We start from the raw sequence: 14,512 nt of genomic DNA, 5'->3' as shown, positions 1-14,512 counted from the left end.
CAAATCCACGGTCTATCCAAAATGCCCTTCATTGTTCCTTGTTAGCACCATCCAAGCACAAGGATGACCATTAGTGAAGGAATTCCTCTTTCACTGTGGCTTGAGAAGGTCTCAGAGGTAATCAATGTGGGATTATTCTCCCAAGATTCCCCCTCATGTATAGGCATGAAGGAATTGTGTACATGTGCACAAATGAATGAAGTCAGCTTTGCAAACACTACACCAGGACTAGAGAAAACCTGTTATGATATCATGTAAATTTCCAAAGCAAAAACTAGAACCATTGGGTAGAGGGACTCATAAGTATGTGAGAAGACACAGATAACAAATGTGAGACTACTCTCTCAAGAAGTTCAATATCAGAATTCTTTGCAAATAAAGAGATGTCAGAGAGGCCTTTTACTTCCCAAACAAATCCTCCTACGTCTATTTATAAGCATTGGTTCATCAAGAATATCGCCAGAAAAGCACTTCGAGTTGTTCATTCATCACCAGAGATGTTTTAGAACCAATAGCCATTATCTAATGGATCTTACCGTTCTATTACTCGATCTGAGAGTTATCAGTATTATCAAATATATATGTTCCTAACGGAATGCTTTGTTGAGAAAGAGATGGCTTTCCTGGATGAAATGAAACATTTGATTCATGTAACAAGAAAAAAAGATTCCCATTCCGTAGATAATATTATGGACAAAGTTTCCATTCACCAAGTGGTGGAATTCACCACTCCATCTTAGGGTTCACAAACCACTATAGGGTTTTAGTATCTTCCCCGAAATACTTTATATGTACATTTAAAGTGCTCATGATTAATGGGAATATGGGTACATAAAACTCAACTATTAGAAAGGATGCTATTCCAAATATAAACTTTACCAGTTTCAATCATCACACAGTTCAAATATGATCTGAAACATAAGAAGTAGCCGTAAAATATATAATATTAAAGAAGAATTATGAAAATTTCAACTTTATTATAAGTTGTATAACAAGAGGTTACATTCAAACATAGGCCTACTAATTAAAAGAGGCTCTATTAGGAATACTATTAGCTCTCTATATATGGAAGAGGCCTGATACATGCTATACTTTCGAAGCAAAAATCACTGTAACAAGGTTTTAGAGCCACGTATTAGGGTTTTAAACCCATATTGCATTAGCTCGAATAAGCGTATCTTTAAGAGTACCATTCATCTGACACTCCATGATCTCATTTGCTCCACCAACCAATTTTCCGGCTATGAACACAACCGGAACCACTGGGTTACACCCTAACCTCATGAGTGCTCTCTCCAATTCCCGTCCTTTCGGGTCCTCATCAAGCTCATAGACCAAAGGGCTGGCTCCATAGTTGCAGATGAGAGTCTTGACAGTGTGGCTCATGCAGCAAGAGCTCTTGCTGAAGATCACCACTGGCTTTTGTTTGGACAACATAGAGAGTCTCTCCATTGTTACAAACTCTAAAAAGAAAGAACAATTGAAATAAGAAGCAAGAGTGCAAGGAAGAGAAGTCACGAAGGAACTTTAAAACTAACCTTGGTTTTTGCTATGAGAAACCTTAGCTCCAATGAGACATATTTATATAAGGTGGTCAGGGTATATTTCTTCTTTATTGCTTATACAAGAAACCTTTTTCACTTTGCTTTTTAGAATTATTTTAAAATTTTATTTTCTTTGTCCTTCTCCACCTTCCATAGCCCATAATGGAAAGAATGTTCTTTTATACATATTTAATTCAGTGGATTCTTGTAAAGGAGCTTTGATCATAACATCATTACTTTGATAATGACTTCTATACGTCTCTCTCCTACAGAAGGAATCACAAGTTGCAAACTTGGCAAATTAAGATCTATACATGCTTATGTGAGGACTGCACACACACACACACACACATATATATATATATATATATATATATATCTTTTAAATGACAAAAACACCCTCACCTTTTTTAAATTTACATTAACTAAATTGCCTTTTTTTTTTAATTACTATCTATTTGTGAAGGGTTTACAGATATTTCTTATACCTATCTTGGGAGTGTCTGCTGATGTGGAGGAGAGGATTGGGTTATCCAATTAGTAAGGACAAAAAGATTCGCATCCAATGAAGAAAGGGCAAGCCAAAAGTAAGAAAATGAAAGGGGAGGCCAGAAGGTCCAGAAATGAGAAGTGGAAGCTTGGAGAGAGAGAGAGAGAGAGAGAGAGAGAGAGAGAACAGCTTCCGAAAAATATGTTGTGCTTTGGTCCATGGAAACCCTGAATGGTAATTAGTTAAATTTATGGAAAGAGGAAAACTCAATTTGGGGTACTTGTGTCTATACATGTAATTATATAAAATTAAGATATAATGTATTTAGAACCCCCCATGGTAGGAAGCATTTCCATACCCCATTTTAATGCCAAAAACAACCCATGTGATTGATTGCATTGAAAAAGAAAAAAAAAAGAAGGTAAATTGTGTGAAATGGTTAAAATACTTGTAATCTATTAAGGGGCATGCTTGGTCCAACAATAAGGCATAAATGTTACGACCTGGTGGTCAAGCGGTCGAAACAACCTCTCGACATTCTCGAGGTAAAGGATGCATAGTTTTCCTCCCCCCCTAGGATCCTCACACATGTGGGAGCCTCATGCATTGGGTATACACTTTTTACTTGTACATCTACTGTATATATTCATGTTCACACCTAAATAATGGTTTTCTTTTTGGTAAAAAGTGTTTAGTATTCTTTTATAATGGGGTCCTTTTTGATAAAAGTGTTTAGAATTCTTTTCTAATGCTTTCCATCTTTGGTAAAAAGTGCTTAGACTTCTTTTATAATGATTTTCTTCTTTGTTAACACAATAAGCTTCTTAATGCTTAATGTAAGGTACTAGTCACTTCTTAAGATGTCCCATAGTCATCCACAAAGCAAGAGGAAATCATTTGGGTGGTTTTGAGAAACCAAAGGAGCCCATTGCTTTATCCTCTTCTTTATTTATTTTCTTTCAGTTGTTTCTTCCATATTTGTAAGAAATCTTGTGATGCCCTTAACAGTTTCAACCATAACACACATGGTTTAATAAAGTAAAGATGAACCCCAAAATGCCCATTTGTTTATATCAGGGATTCATAAGAAATTACGAATCAATGTCTCTCCTCTAGTTAGATTAGCCAATCACTAGTACCAATTGATATGTCCATTGTGGCCATTGGATAGAGAGGACAGAGTCTAGATTAGACATGTCAAATTCAAGATCCAATTCAATCAAATTCCCCCCTTTTGTAATCAAACGCATCTCTTGCATCCATGATATGTACTAGTACTCTAGCCTTTCTTGGACACTTTTCCTAAATTTAACTGAAACACAACTTAGAAAGAAAAAAAATGTAAAAATGGATGACTCAAATTTGTCACAATTTTTTTAAACATCACCTTCCATAGTTACATGGATAACTATCCAACAAATAAACAGTCAATCTGAATCCACACAAACCACTGATCTTAGAACCAATCAAATTAGCTTTCACGTAATAATAACCAAATTAACCATATCTGCATAAAAATGTCGTAGCTGGATTCCATTTCGAATTTCAATTACCTATTTACACCTCTAGTCTGAATTCATAGAAATGATTGTGATTTGATTGGATAATGTTTAGGTGCTATTGATCATTTCATCATTAGCAAGTAAACAAAAATGAACAACAAACATTTTTCTTGGGCAAGAGTTCTCTATCCAGAAGAGGGACTGTGTGAGGAAGCATCAACAGGGCAGCAGTTAGGGAGACAAAAAGAGGGGACTACACCTGAACACAGCTTAATTTCATTTTGTTGCTTCCTTTCTAACAACTGATAAGCATTTACAGCTTCATCTTCCTCATCCTCGTACAACTCTTTGGCAGATTTCCCCTGATAAAACAGAGTAGTCAACCTTAATACTTGCAAAGCATTACATGTAAGATGCACAAATTTTCAGCATAACATTCCATTAGCCCATAGAGAAATAAATGAGACGATATACCTCGTCCACAAGGCTGGAGACTTTCTTGTTAGACCTCAAAGTAGGGGCCACTGCAACTGTTCATTTTGTGCCTCGCAAACCTGATGGAAGGATAATAGAAAAGAACAAAAACTCTTAGGAACGAAATGTATAAATCTGGTCTCTAAATAGAGCAAGGGAGAGTTTGGTTTAGGACTAGAAGTAACATCACAAACAATTCAATTATAGACCACATTTTAGCAAGCATTCAAAGAGAAAATTCTATCTTATTACATATAAGAGGCATTTGGGGAGGAGGAGGAGGTAGGTTTGCCAAAGTAAAGATTGGCATGGAAACAGGGAAAACATCCCCAAGATGACAAAGGGATAATCTGTTCAGTGAATGGATGGCCCACATATCCATCATATTAAACAATGGAAATTTTGCTGACATGTGAAAGTTGCTGCAACCATCATTCTAAAGGTCCCAGCTCAACGCACCTTACATAATTAGGGAGGGGAGATGCCTTGTTAAGAGTTTGTGCTGGAAAGACTGAAAATGCCCGTACTCATTGATAAATTCTGTGGCTGCATCAAATAGCTTAAGGACATAATAAATGTGACACAACAAGACAGTAGTATGGGTGCAGGCTCTTTGGGTGTGAGAGGGGGGGGGGGGGGGAGTGAGCATTACAGATGGAAGATGTCAACAAATGGTTATTTTTCCCCCCTACATAGCAGGCCAACTGGAGTGAGGGGAGAAGAAAGTCACTGCTCCAGACTAATGCAATTGCTGAAGCAATGAATCCTTTTCTAGACTGCTTATTTGTTTATAAAATCTAATACAAACATCAGTAAAATTGTAGACGGACCCAATTCATATAAAGGTCCAATTCCAATATAGACAGCATCTTTACCATTTTATCAACTCATATGGTCACTTTTGACATTTGGACCCCGGGAGCTACAGAACACTAAATGACATCCAGTACACACAGCAGATATAACTGTACACAGAAGCTTAAGAACTCACACTATATCATGATATGATCATATGATCAGAATATTTCGAATCTTACAAAAACAAAAAAATCATAATATTTCAAATGATTAGCCAATATACCTTTAGACTGGACCATAGATATATGGTAGCAGATTGTCAAGCAGAAGCAACAGTTCTTGATGTTGCAGGGCCACCATCATTTGCTAATTTTCATTTTGTAGTGGCTTAAGTAGGTGGAACTTGTAGATTTACCATCTCACTCTTATGCCCAACAGCAGAAATGTCAAACCCAACCATTGTACTTGGAACTGCACTACTCCCAGATTCTGTGAAGATCTCAACTTATGATGCTTGAGCAGTACTTTCATCTTCAGGCACCGAGAAGTATTCTGCAGGGGGATTTGGATGAATTTATTGATCAGTTCAAGGGGAAAGAGAAAAATTGAGCATAAGTAAAATAAAGTTAGTTAAATTAGAGCTGAAAATCTCGGGTTCTAACTATTTCAGCACAGTAGAACTTATCAATGATGAATCGTGAAGCAGTCAAAAGCTTCATAGCAGTGAAAATTACCATTATGAGTTCCAAAACTTTCTTGGGAGCAATACTGACTGGCAGAATTGGAGAAAGCACAAGCCCTAGGATTTCTCAGAGTTGCTATAAGAAGACAGGCTATTTATAGGACTTTCTATGGAGAGAACATATGGCAAAAGATACAGAGGCAGGTTGTGGGTTACAAGATCTAAAAGCCTAGTAAAGAACCATCACGGATGATTGAGTTCAAGTGAAGAGACTCCAAATCTAGAGAAATTCAAATATTTTTTTAGTTTAAATGTTCCAAAAGGCTAATGGCCAAACACTAAGAGCAATCCAATTAAAACTTAGAAGAACCAAAGGGAGATACAGTCCAAAATCCAGCATTACCAGAAAGCAGGGAGCTGAAAACAAGACCAAGAAGTAAAAGCTTTTAAGAACATTTCCTAATTAGTTTGTCATACCAATCAGACTTAAAAAATTGCACTAGAAAACCCTCTTCAACATTAAGGAGGAATACATTTGTTTCTTTGAATCCTCTCATTAAACACACAATTTCATCACAAACGTCAGTTGCTTCAGCTAACTGCAAAATATTCACACTAAAATGAAAATGGAGAAAGCACATTGCTTCATCTAGCTGCAACATTCATGCAAAGTAATTTTCATTGATATCATCAAAAATTGTGACAATGTCTCTCAACCATATTATTGATATCAAGCCTCATTGAATATCTTTGGGCGCTATTTCAGCTATGAACATTGGTATCTGTCCATCCAATTACTATCACATAAGCCATTGGCGGTGGTTTTTGACATACACCATTAACCTAGCTGCAAAATTAGTGCAAAGTAATTTTCATTGATATCATAAAAAATTGTGACAAGGTCTCTCAACCATATTATTGATATCAAGCCTCCTTGAAGATCTTTGGGCACTATTTCAGCTATGAACACTGGTACCTGTTCATCCAATTACTATCACATAAGCCATTAGCAGTAGTTTTTGACATACACCATTAACCTAGGACTTATGCACTTGGTTATTTTAGATACTGGCCAAGGCACGCGATATTACATTTTTTTAAGGGTAATTTACAGCGCCACCCCCTGAAGAACGCCACAATTATAAGATCACCCCCTCTATTTCACCAAATTATGCTCAGACCCCCTACCGTCAGTCACTGCTAAGGAATATACCTTATATGATGATGTCAGCAATTATATTTTATTTTAAATATGAAAATACCCTTATTAAATATGAAGTACCTAAAATACCCTTATATTAAGTTAACCCATTCCAAGACCTAATTTACCGTTATCCCAAATCGTGGGATTTAGACCAACGGCAATCGTTGCAGCGCCGGCGGCATCGGCGATGGATGATGACTGGTAGGACCTCGCGACGACCACAACGTTTCTTCTCTGTAGGCGACAACTGCTATTGTTAGCTCCAGCCTCTCCTTCATATCCAAAAATACCAAAAGTCTAGAATCCTCTCCATCTCTCTCTCATTTTTCGGGATTCCACCGCTGCTCTTCCATGGCTCGATCCCTCTCCCAATCCCTAATTCGACTCTCCTCTTCTCCTCAATTTCTCTCAATTAAAAGCCCATCTTTCGCACTATCGTCACGCTTTCTAAAAGATAGGAATAGATCAAATCATTCTGAGAAAGCGTAGCTAATCGAGGTCGATCTCGATTCCGAGAACGAAGTTGAGGTTTTGGGAATGCGGAGACTTGAAGATGCAATCCATGGAATCATCATTAGAAGATTGGCACCAGATTGGCTCCCGTTTCTACCTGGATCTTCTTACTGGATTCCTCCTCGGAGACGGCCTCATTGAATCTTTGAGTTGGTTGGTAAGTTAGCAAATCCTTTGACAAAGGAGGAATCACTTTCTCTTTCAACTGTACGTGGTTGGCCTTCGTCGGCCCTTCCTCATTCTCTCCACTGACCTTCTTCTCCGAAGACCTCTCCTCATCATAGTAATCATCAATTGCATACTCCGCTCTTGCAGCGATTGAAGCTCTAAAATCCAACAGAACAGTCGAGAAATGAAAATCTCTAACGCCCAAACTTCGTCGGAAACTCAGAACGCGAAGATGAACAAATTTCACCACTAAATACAGAGTCTTTAACAGTTTCAGAAGCTATTGCATATGGATCAAAACGAAATGACCCCAAAGAGATCAAAGCAGTACGAGTCTGCTTCGATGCCAAGGAAGCAATCAAAGCTGACTTCCTGAACATGTGATTCATCTTGTTTAATGTTTCTATAGCCTTTTAAACTCAGAAAAGTAACAGTAGACACCCCAAGAACCAAAGAAACATGAGATTAATTGGAGCTTTCCAGGTAGATAAAACCCTACAAACCCCATGTTCGGTGCTGATTGTAGGTTTGTTTTTTCCAATTGATTTGCCGGGAGATTACTCTTTTTTTTATTTTTTTTTTCTTTTAAGCTGTTTTGGATTATTTCTAGATTGTTTTTTTGCAAATTCTCATACAGTTCTAACATAGTATGGATTTTTTTTCTCGCCGGCGACCTAAGATGGCAGTGATGGGAAGCGCACTTCTCACTGGCGACGAAAGAAGTATTCGCCGGGACAGAACTAGCAGTACTCGGCTCGGTTGGAACTCATCTAAACCCCTGGTCGCACTATGGAGAGAAGGAGAGAGAGAGAGAAAGAGAGAAAGAGATAAGGAGAATAAAATGGTAAAATGGTAAAAGGGGTATTTTTGGGATAATATGGGTAAGTTATCAGTGTTTTACTCATAAGGGCAAAAGCGTCATTTCATAGCATTCCTTAACAGTAATTGACAGCAGAGGGTCTGAGTATAATTTGATGAAACAGAGGGGGTGGTCTTATAATTGTGGCATTCTCCAGGGGGTGGCACTATAAATTACCCTTTTTTTAATGATGATTTGTCAAGCATAAAAGAACAAAAGTCTACAATAGTAATGTTGCAGTGGTGAGATCACTTTCTTAGTTAGTACTAATTTTCATTGGGTGTAAATTCAAGCCTCTACCTTTTTCAAGCCAACTGCAACCAGGTTCCTTCTTCAACCCTTTGATCTGCATCTCTTCCCTCAACTTGCTAACCTCATCCCACCTCCCAGCAGCGGCAAATATGTTTGAAAACAGCACTAGAACAAATGGCTCACTAGGTAAACCAACTGTCATCATCTTATCTGCAACACTGGCTCCTTGGACCCACTCACCACGATTTTTACATGCAACTAGAAAAGTTAGCCATAGTGAATTCCTATGCTCTGCTGAGGATCTTTGGATGAACTCCTCAACCTCTTTAAACCTTCCTCCTCCAACCAACATATGCACGATGCAGATGAAATGGTCAATGTCAGGCTCGATTTCCATCGACTCAAATAGGCTCCACCCAAGATCCACAAGCCCTGCATGGTTGCATGCAGATAGAACACAGGTGTAAGTCACTTTGTTAGGCTTCAGCCCTTCTCTATTCATCTCGTGGAAAAGTTGGATAACCTCCTCTGCTCTTCCATGTTGGGCCAATCCTCCCATCATCGCTGTCCACGACACAAGGCTTCTCTGTTTCATGAAATTAAAAAACTTAATACCATCTTCTATACTTCCACATTTGGGGTACATATGGATTATGGAATTCTCTACTCGGATTCTTCCCTTTAGGCCAGTTTTGATGCTTAACGAGTGAATTTGCCTGCCATAGTCAAGCATGACCAGGTTGGCACAGATGCCTAGAACTGAGGTGATGGTGATATCATCTGGTTCTAGTCCAGATTCCAGGAACGCAGCAAAAACCTGCAAACCCTTTTCTTTCTGATCACATTCTGCATACCCCTCAATCAAGGAGTTCCAAGAGGCGACGTCTTCTAAGCGCAAACTTGCAAAAACCTCCATGGCATTTTCCATGCTATTGAACTTTGAGTACATTCTTATCATAGCACAACCTATGTAACTGTCCAAATTCAGATTTGTCTTAATTGCGAGTCCATGGAGTCTCTTTAGGTCTGCCTCATCGTCCAAGCAGGCAGCAATGGCGGCAGAAAGAGAAAAACAAGTTGCTCCCAAACCTGATTTTCTCATCATCTGGAACTTGTCAAGAGCAACATGAGAGAGGTTGTTCTGTGATAAACCGGATACAAGCGAGTTCCAAGAGACTTGGTCAGGTTTAAGAATTTCCTGAAAAACTACCTCAGCTTTAACAACTTGCCTGCAAGCCATGTAGAGAGAGATGAGAACATTGGAGACCATAACATGGGCAAGGAAGCCTCTCTGAAACACATGGGAGTGGAGTTGCATTCCCAAGGATAAGCATTCTTGCTTGGCACATGCACAGAGGGCACTAGCAAAAGTGAAATGGTTGGGAGGAGAAGCCGGGTCTTTTAGCATCAGTGAGAAAAGGTGAAGGGCAGTGTGGGATCTCTTGCACTGATCGTATCCTGATACGAGCACCGTCCAAGATACAGTGTTCTTGTTGGGCATTATGTCAAATAAGCGGTGCGCCCACTCCAACTTGTGGCATTTCACGTAGAGATTCAAGAGATGGTTATGCACATATAAGTCCCAACTCCACCAACCTCGTCGTTTGATGATGTGGGCATGGATTGAACACCCTACATTCATTGATCGTTGCCTCGTGCATGCACTTAGCAGACAGCCCAACAGGGATGGAGTCCATTCTACATGATGTAGCAGAGGCATCTCTCTCCCCGTTGTAGTGGTTGTTGCGTTGTCTTCTCAAGTTAATCTTCCTCTGGGAAATAGACATGTTGTTATCTCCCTTTTTGTGATGGTCATCAGGTATAAATCATCCTCTATTATGGGGAGAAACAAGACAACAAGCCAAGCATCTCACAAAACTGACCGCTTTTTTGTATGTGTTAATAGGAACATTTCAACCCTTAAAGGTTCCTCACCTTTCTCCTTTAGCTGAACAAACAAAGAAACTAGGTTAGAATAATCATCATGGGATCTTCAAATAATCAGTTGTAGTAGTTCACACAATAACAAACTAATATGTAATGACACACTCATAGAAGCAATGTCTATAGGATTTTTATCCATTTTCTACACCTGCAATGACAACATCACTCAAATTAACGAACAGAAAATTAGCATTACATTGCTTCTTTTAGTTATATTTAAGTTGTCTTTCTTTTAAGTATTCCAACCATGAAAGTTAAGTTACTTATACTGTTATATATACTTTTTAAAAAAATTTAATATGTATCACTCCTATCACTTTTCTTTAACTTTTTTCTCTATTGCAAAGGGTGGGGTTTGCTTTCACCTATGGCCTACCCAACAAGACTCAGCAATGTTAAGGCCAAAGTAAGTGACAAATGTTAATTTGAATTGAGATTTATATTTCCTCCATTATTTTCTCTTTTTACTTCAAGAGTCTTACTTAAAATAGAAGTCCAAAACAATGTCTGACCAGGTGAAGCCTATACAAAGTCAATGTAGCTGATTACACTATAGAATGAATTACAAACTACTGGTCGTGTGCTAGTTGTAGGATGATTCTAAATTTTTTTAGCCCATACTTTTAATTTTCCAACCCTTGACCCTTTTCTTTTTAATGGGCATATGCCAAACCTTACACCTATTCCAAATTCTTGATCATATCACTTTTGCACAACTTTGCAGATTTGAACTCCACCACTAAATTTGACCTCTAAAGTCCTTTGCTGATTCATAAGCATTATACAAATAGTACCTAAACATGTAGAACCCCCTCCAAAGGCCAGTGCTAGTGATATGCAATAGCGGGGTTATATTCTATTCATCCAAAAAAAACCTAAAGATACGGGGACAAGCAAACCACATCCAAAAGCACCTATATATACGCTAGAGTACTTACAAAGAACAGAAATAAGCTTGCTTTGCTGCTTTAACACATCTCAACCAACACAAACAATCCAAAAACTGAACAATACCTTAGAGCAGCCTTATGCTGAATGAAAAGAAGAAAAAAAAAAAATCTCCCTCGAAGATTAAACAAATCTAATTCCTCCAGAATTCAAGTGGTTCAATTAGGCCAACCAAAGACTAAACAAATCTAATTAATCCATATTGTCTTCAGCCAACTTACAAGTAGTTCATTTAGGCCAATCCAAGACTAAAAAAATCTAATTTAGAATTACTGCATTATCTGTAAAATTTTTCTATATTCAGGAGGATCGCAAAAAACACATTCTGAAAGAAGCTCTGCAATAGACAAACTCAAGTGCCTAAATTTTCAAATAACATCATCCATTCAAATATTTAGCACACCCATCAATAACCATGCATCTTACTACAAAAATCCCACCTGTTTGCATAAGAGGAGTGAACAATCAAAATAAAAGTCAGATCAGAAGAAAGCAAAGAAAAAATTTAGGGAGTTCGAGGGGTGGGGGAAGTATAGATGGAAAAGGAAAACCAACAATTCGTGGGACAGAAGAAGGGAAGGGAAAAACAGAAATAGTTAACCCTAGATGATAAAAGCCAAAGATTACCTGCGAGCAGCAACCAATGGTGGCTCGTGGCTCAGTCCAAAACTTTTAGGATGTGTTTGGTTACATAATTCGTTGGAGTTTTATTTCTGATTTGACAATGATTCCGTAGAGAGTGTTTCTGTTGAATCGTATTTATTTTTAAGATTTTCCGGAAAACTGTTTGGTTACCCATAAATCTGTTACGTAAATCTACCTGAAAACTGTTTGGTTAACCTAAATCTGTGAGAAAGATTCTGTAGAATCAGTCCTAAAAAACTGTTTGGTTATCTAATCTGTCAGTTGACAACCCGCAGCACTCGAACATCCCAAGCACCATGGCAATTCCATCTCTTTGAACTATAAGTCCATTATTGGTCTCTGGAAACCATGATTGTTATCCTCTTGAATTCATCCAAAGGGTGAGCTGAGACTGAACAGGTGAACACCTTTCTCAGCTAGGTAAGTGAGATCTTCATTTTCTGATCTTTCTTTTTTTTTTTTTTTCCCAGGATTTCCCCTTGGTTAATAGTGAAATCTGTTTCTTCTTTGAAATCTGGCTTCTTTTTCTTTCACCAACCAGATGCAAGCAGTTCAACAGAAATGCCTTTGAACAAAATTAATTTTAACTTCACCATTCTTATACTCTTATGAGTATATAAAACCTGTGTTCGAAAAGACGAATAAGACAAATGAGTGCAGTAAACACACTAGAAAATAAGATGGACTTCTTGAGAGAGACACAAACAGACAGTTTGAGTACAAGATAATCCACCATGTCCTAACAAATGGACATAAACAAGTGATAGAAATGACATTAATTGAAATACTAATATCCAATCGAGACCATATTCTAATGACAGCATGAATGTCACCAAGTTGGCAATGGAACATGGCTTGAATTGATCAATTCATGCTGCATTTTATGGCACAAGGTTTCCACATGAACCACATCAATGATACAAGTAACCTTGGTGTCCTAGCAGGAAATTTGTTATATTGTTCAAGCGCTTCAGCTATGGAGGACAGAAGGAGAATGGAACCGTTCATGAGAATGCTGCAATACAGCATAAAACATGAGCAATTCCCTACAAATAAAATTAAATATAATGGGATGAACCCAATTCCATTATCACTACAAAACCAACTATCCCGCAAGATTCAAAGGAAAAAATAAAAACAAAAAATAAAAGAAGAGCGTGAAAATGACATTTAAGCCTCTGATCACAATAGGAAAGGTAATGTGCCTAGAGGGAAGAATCTGTTCTGATCAGTACAAAGCATCATCAGAGCCCAGAGGGAGATTGTGAATCATTGTGAGGTTAATATGGTCTGCCATTATCCTCTGATACAGGGCAGGCATCTTGAGAGAAATATAATTCACTCTGCCTGAAGAGTGAGTCATCGTTCTGGTTCATGTCCTAATGGCCTCTCTCTTATATCCGCTACGAAATTTATACTCGTTTAGGGAAAACCAAAGAAACACTCAGATCTGCAATCAAACTACATAAAAACACAGAAGCTACAATGAAATTAAAAAAATTAACAAATAGAGGAACATTCCAGTTTCCAGATCCGTTCCAAAACAAAAACTCTAAAAAACACAATATTTCTCAGTTCTAACCCAAAATTCCAGATTCATCCGCTCAAAAAAATGAAATTAGGGCAATTATAGAACCAAAGAGTAGAGAATCATACCTGATACTTGTTATTGCCCAAGTACTGGTCGAATACAGGGAATGATCCGAAAACCTTCAAAGGGAATGAGAAGATTAATACATAGATGTTCCAATCAGGTTGGCAAATGTAAGGTCGAATCCAGTACACGAAAACCCGAAACTGAAGCTCCAAATCCGAACAGAAGAGATGCCATGGGGAGAGCGAGGAGGTCTGATCGTGATCGGTGTTGAGGTCTGGTCGTGGGCGGTCTTCAACTTCAATGGAGGAAGAAGATTGGATTCACGATGAAACCCCAGGCGAGAACATGTTTTAAGTTCCGTAATTTCTAGTCACGGTTCTAGCATTTTTTTTCTTTCCTAGTCACGGTTTTGCCAAAATGGTTATATATACGGGTGTCAAAAAAGCCTTGTCAATTCCAACCAACCCTAAGCCCGCCTGAGCCCGAATGGGTCATGGGCTGAGATTTCAGCCCATAAGGTGGGTTACGGTTGAGATTTTCAAGTCTGAGGCAGGGTTGGGAACCCAACCCAACCCAACCCAACCATGTTTATTTATAATTATATAAATATGTTAATAATTATTAATGGGTATTTATAGAAAAAAGTCTTTCGTTTTCCACAATCTACACATACAAAAATTTTGGTCTTTGGCCTCTGCAATGCATGAAGATCAAGCAACAAGTAACCGATAGTATTGGGTTGGACTGGATTGGGTTAAACCCTGCCCAGTCAATATTCATCAGGGTTGGGTTGGGTTGGGTTAGGTTGGGCTAAACCTGATAGGGTTGAGTTAAGAGACCTTAGCCCAGCCCGGCCCATTGACACCCCTTAGTTATATAAGAATAAGAATAT

General features: G+C 38.2%; 1 protein-coding gene across 2 annotated transcripts; it reads right to left on the bottom strand.

Annotated features, from left to right (window-relative positions):
• Nucleotides 1-957: 957 nt before the first annotated feature.
• On the bottom strand, nt 958-14,004 carry LOC122091463 (monothiol glutaredoxin-S2-like). 2 transcript variants are annotated; one of them, XM_042661430.1, is made up of 5 exons: nt 13,680-14,004; nt 5,092-5,360; nt 4,011-4,090; nt 3,796-3,898; nt 958-1,463 (listed from the first exon to the last, which is right to left on the bottom strand). In XM_042661430.1, the coding sequence occupies exon 5, from the start codon at nt 1,450-1,452 to the stop codon at nt 1,144-1,146; it is 309 nt and encodes a 102-aa protein (XP_042517364.1). In that variant the 5' UTR covers nt 1,453-1,463; nt 3,796-3,898; nt 4,011-4,090; nt 5,092-5,360; nt 13,680-14,004; the 3' UTR covers nt 958-1,143. The 2 variants fall into 2 exon arrangements, with proteins under 2 accessions (XP_042517364.1, XP_042517363.1); XM_042661429.1 differs by lacking the exon at nt 958-1,463 and adding an exon at nt 8,535-10,434 and having other exon boundaries at nt 3,541-3,898.
• Between the last annotated feature and the right edge of the window lie 508 nt (nt 14,005-14,512).

This window comes from Macadamia integrifolia, chromosome 10 (assembly GCF_013358625.1).
Source record: "Macadamia integrifolia cultivar HAES 741 chromosome 10, SCU_Mint_v3, whole genome shotgun sequence".
NCBI lineage: Eukaryota > Viridiplantae > Streptophyta > Magnoliopsida > Proteales > Proteaceae > Macadamia > Macadamia integrifolia.
Note: the sequence above shows the minus strand (reverse complement) of the source record. Positions and strands in the feature narration are given on the sequence as shown.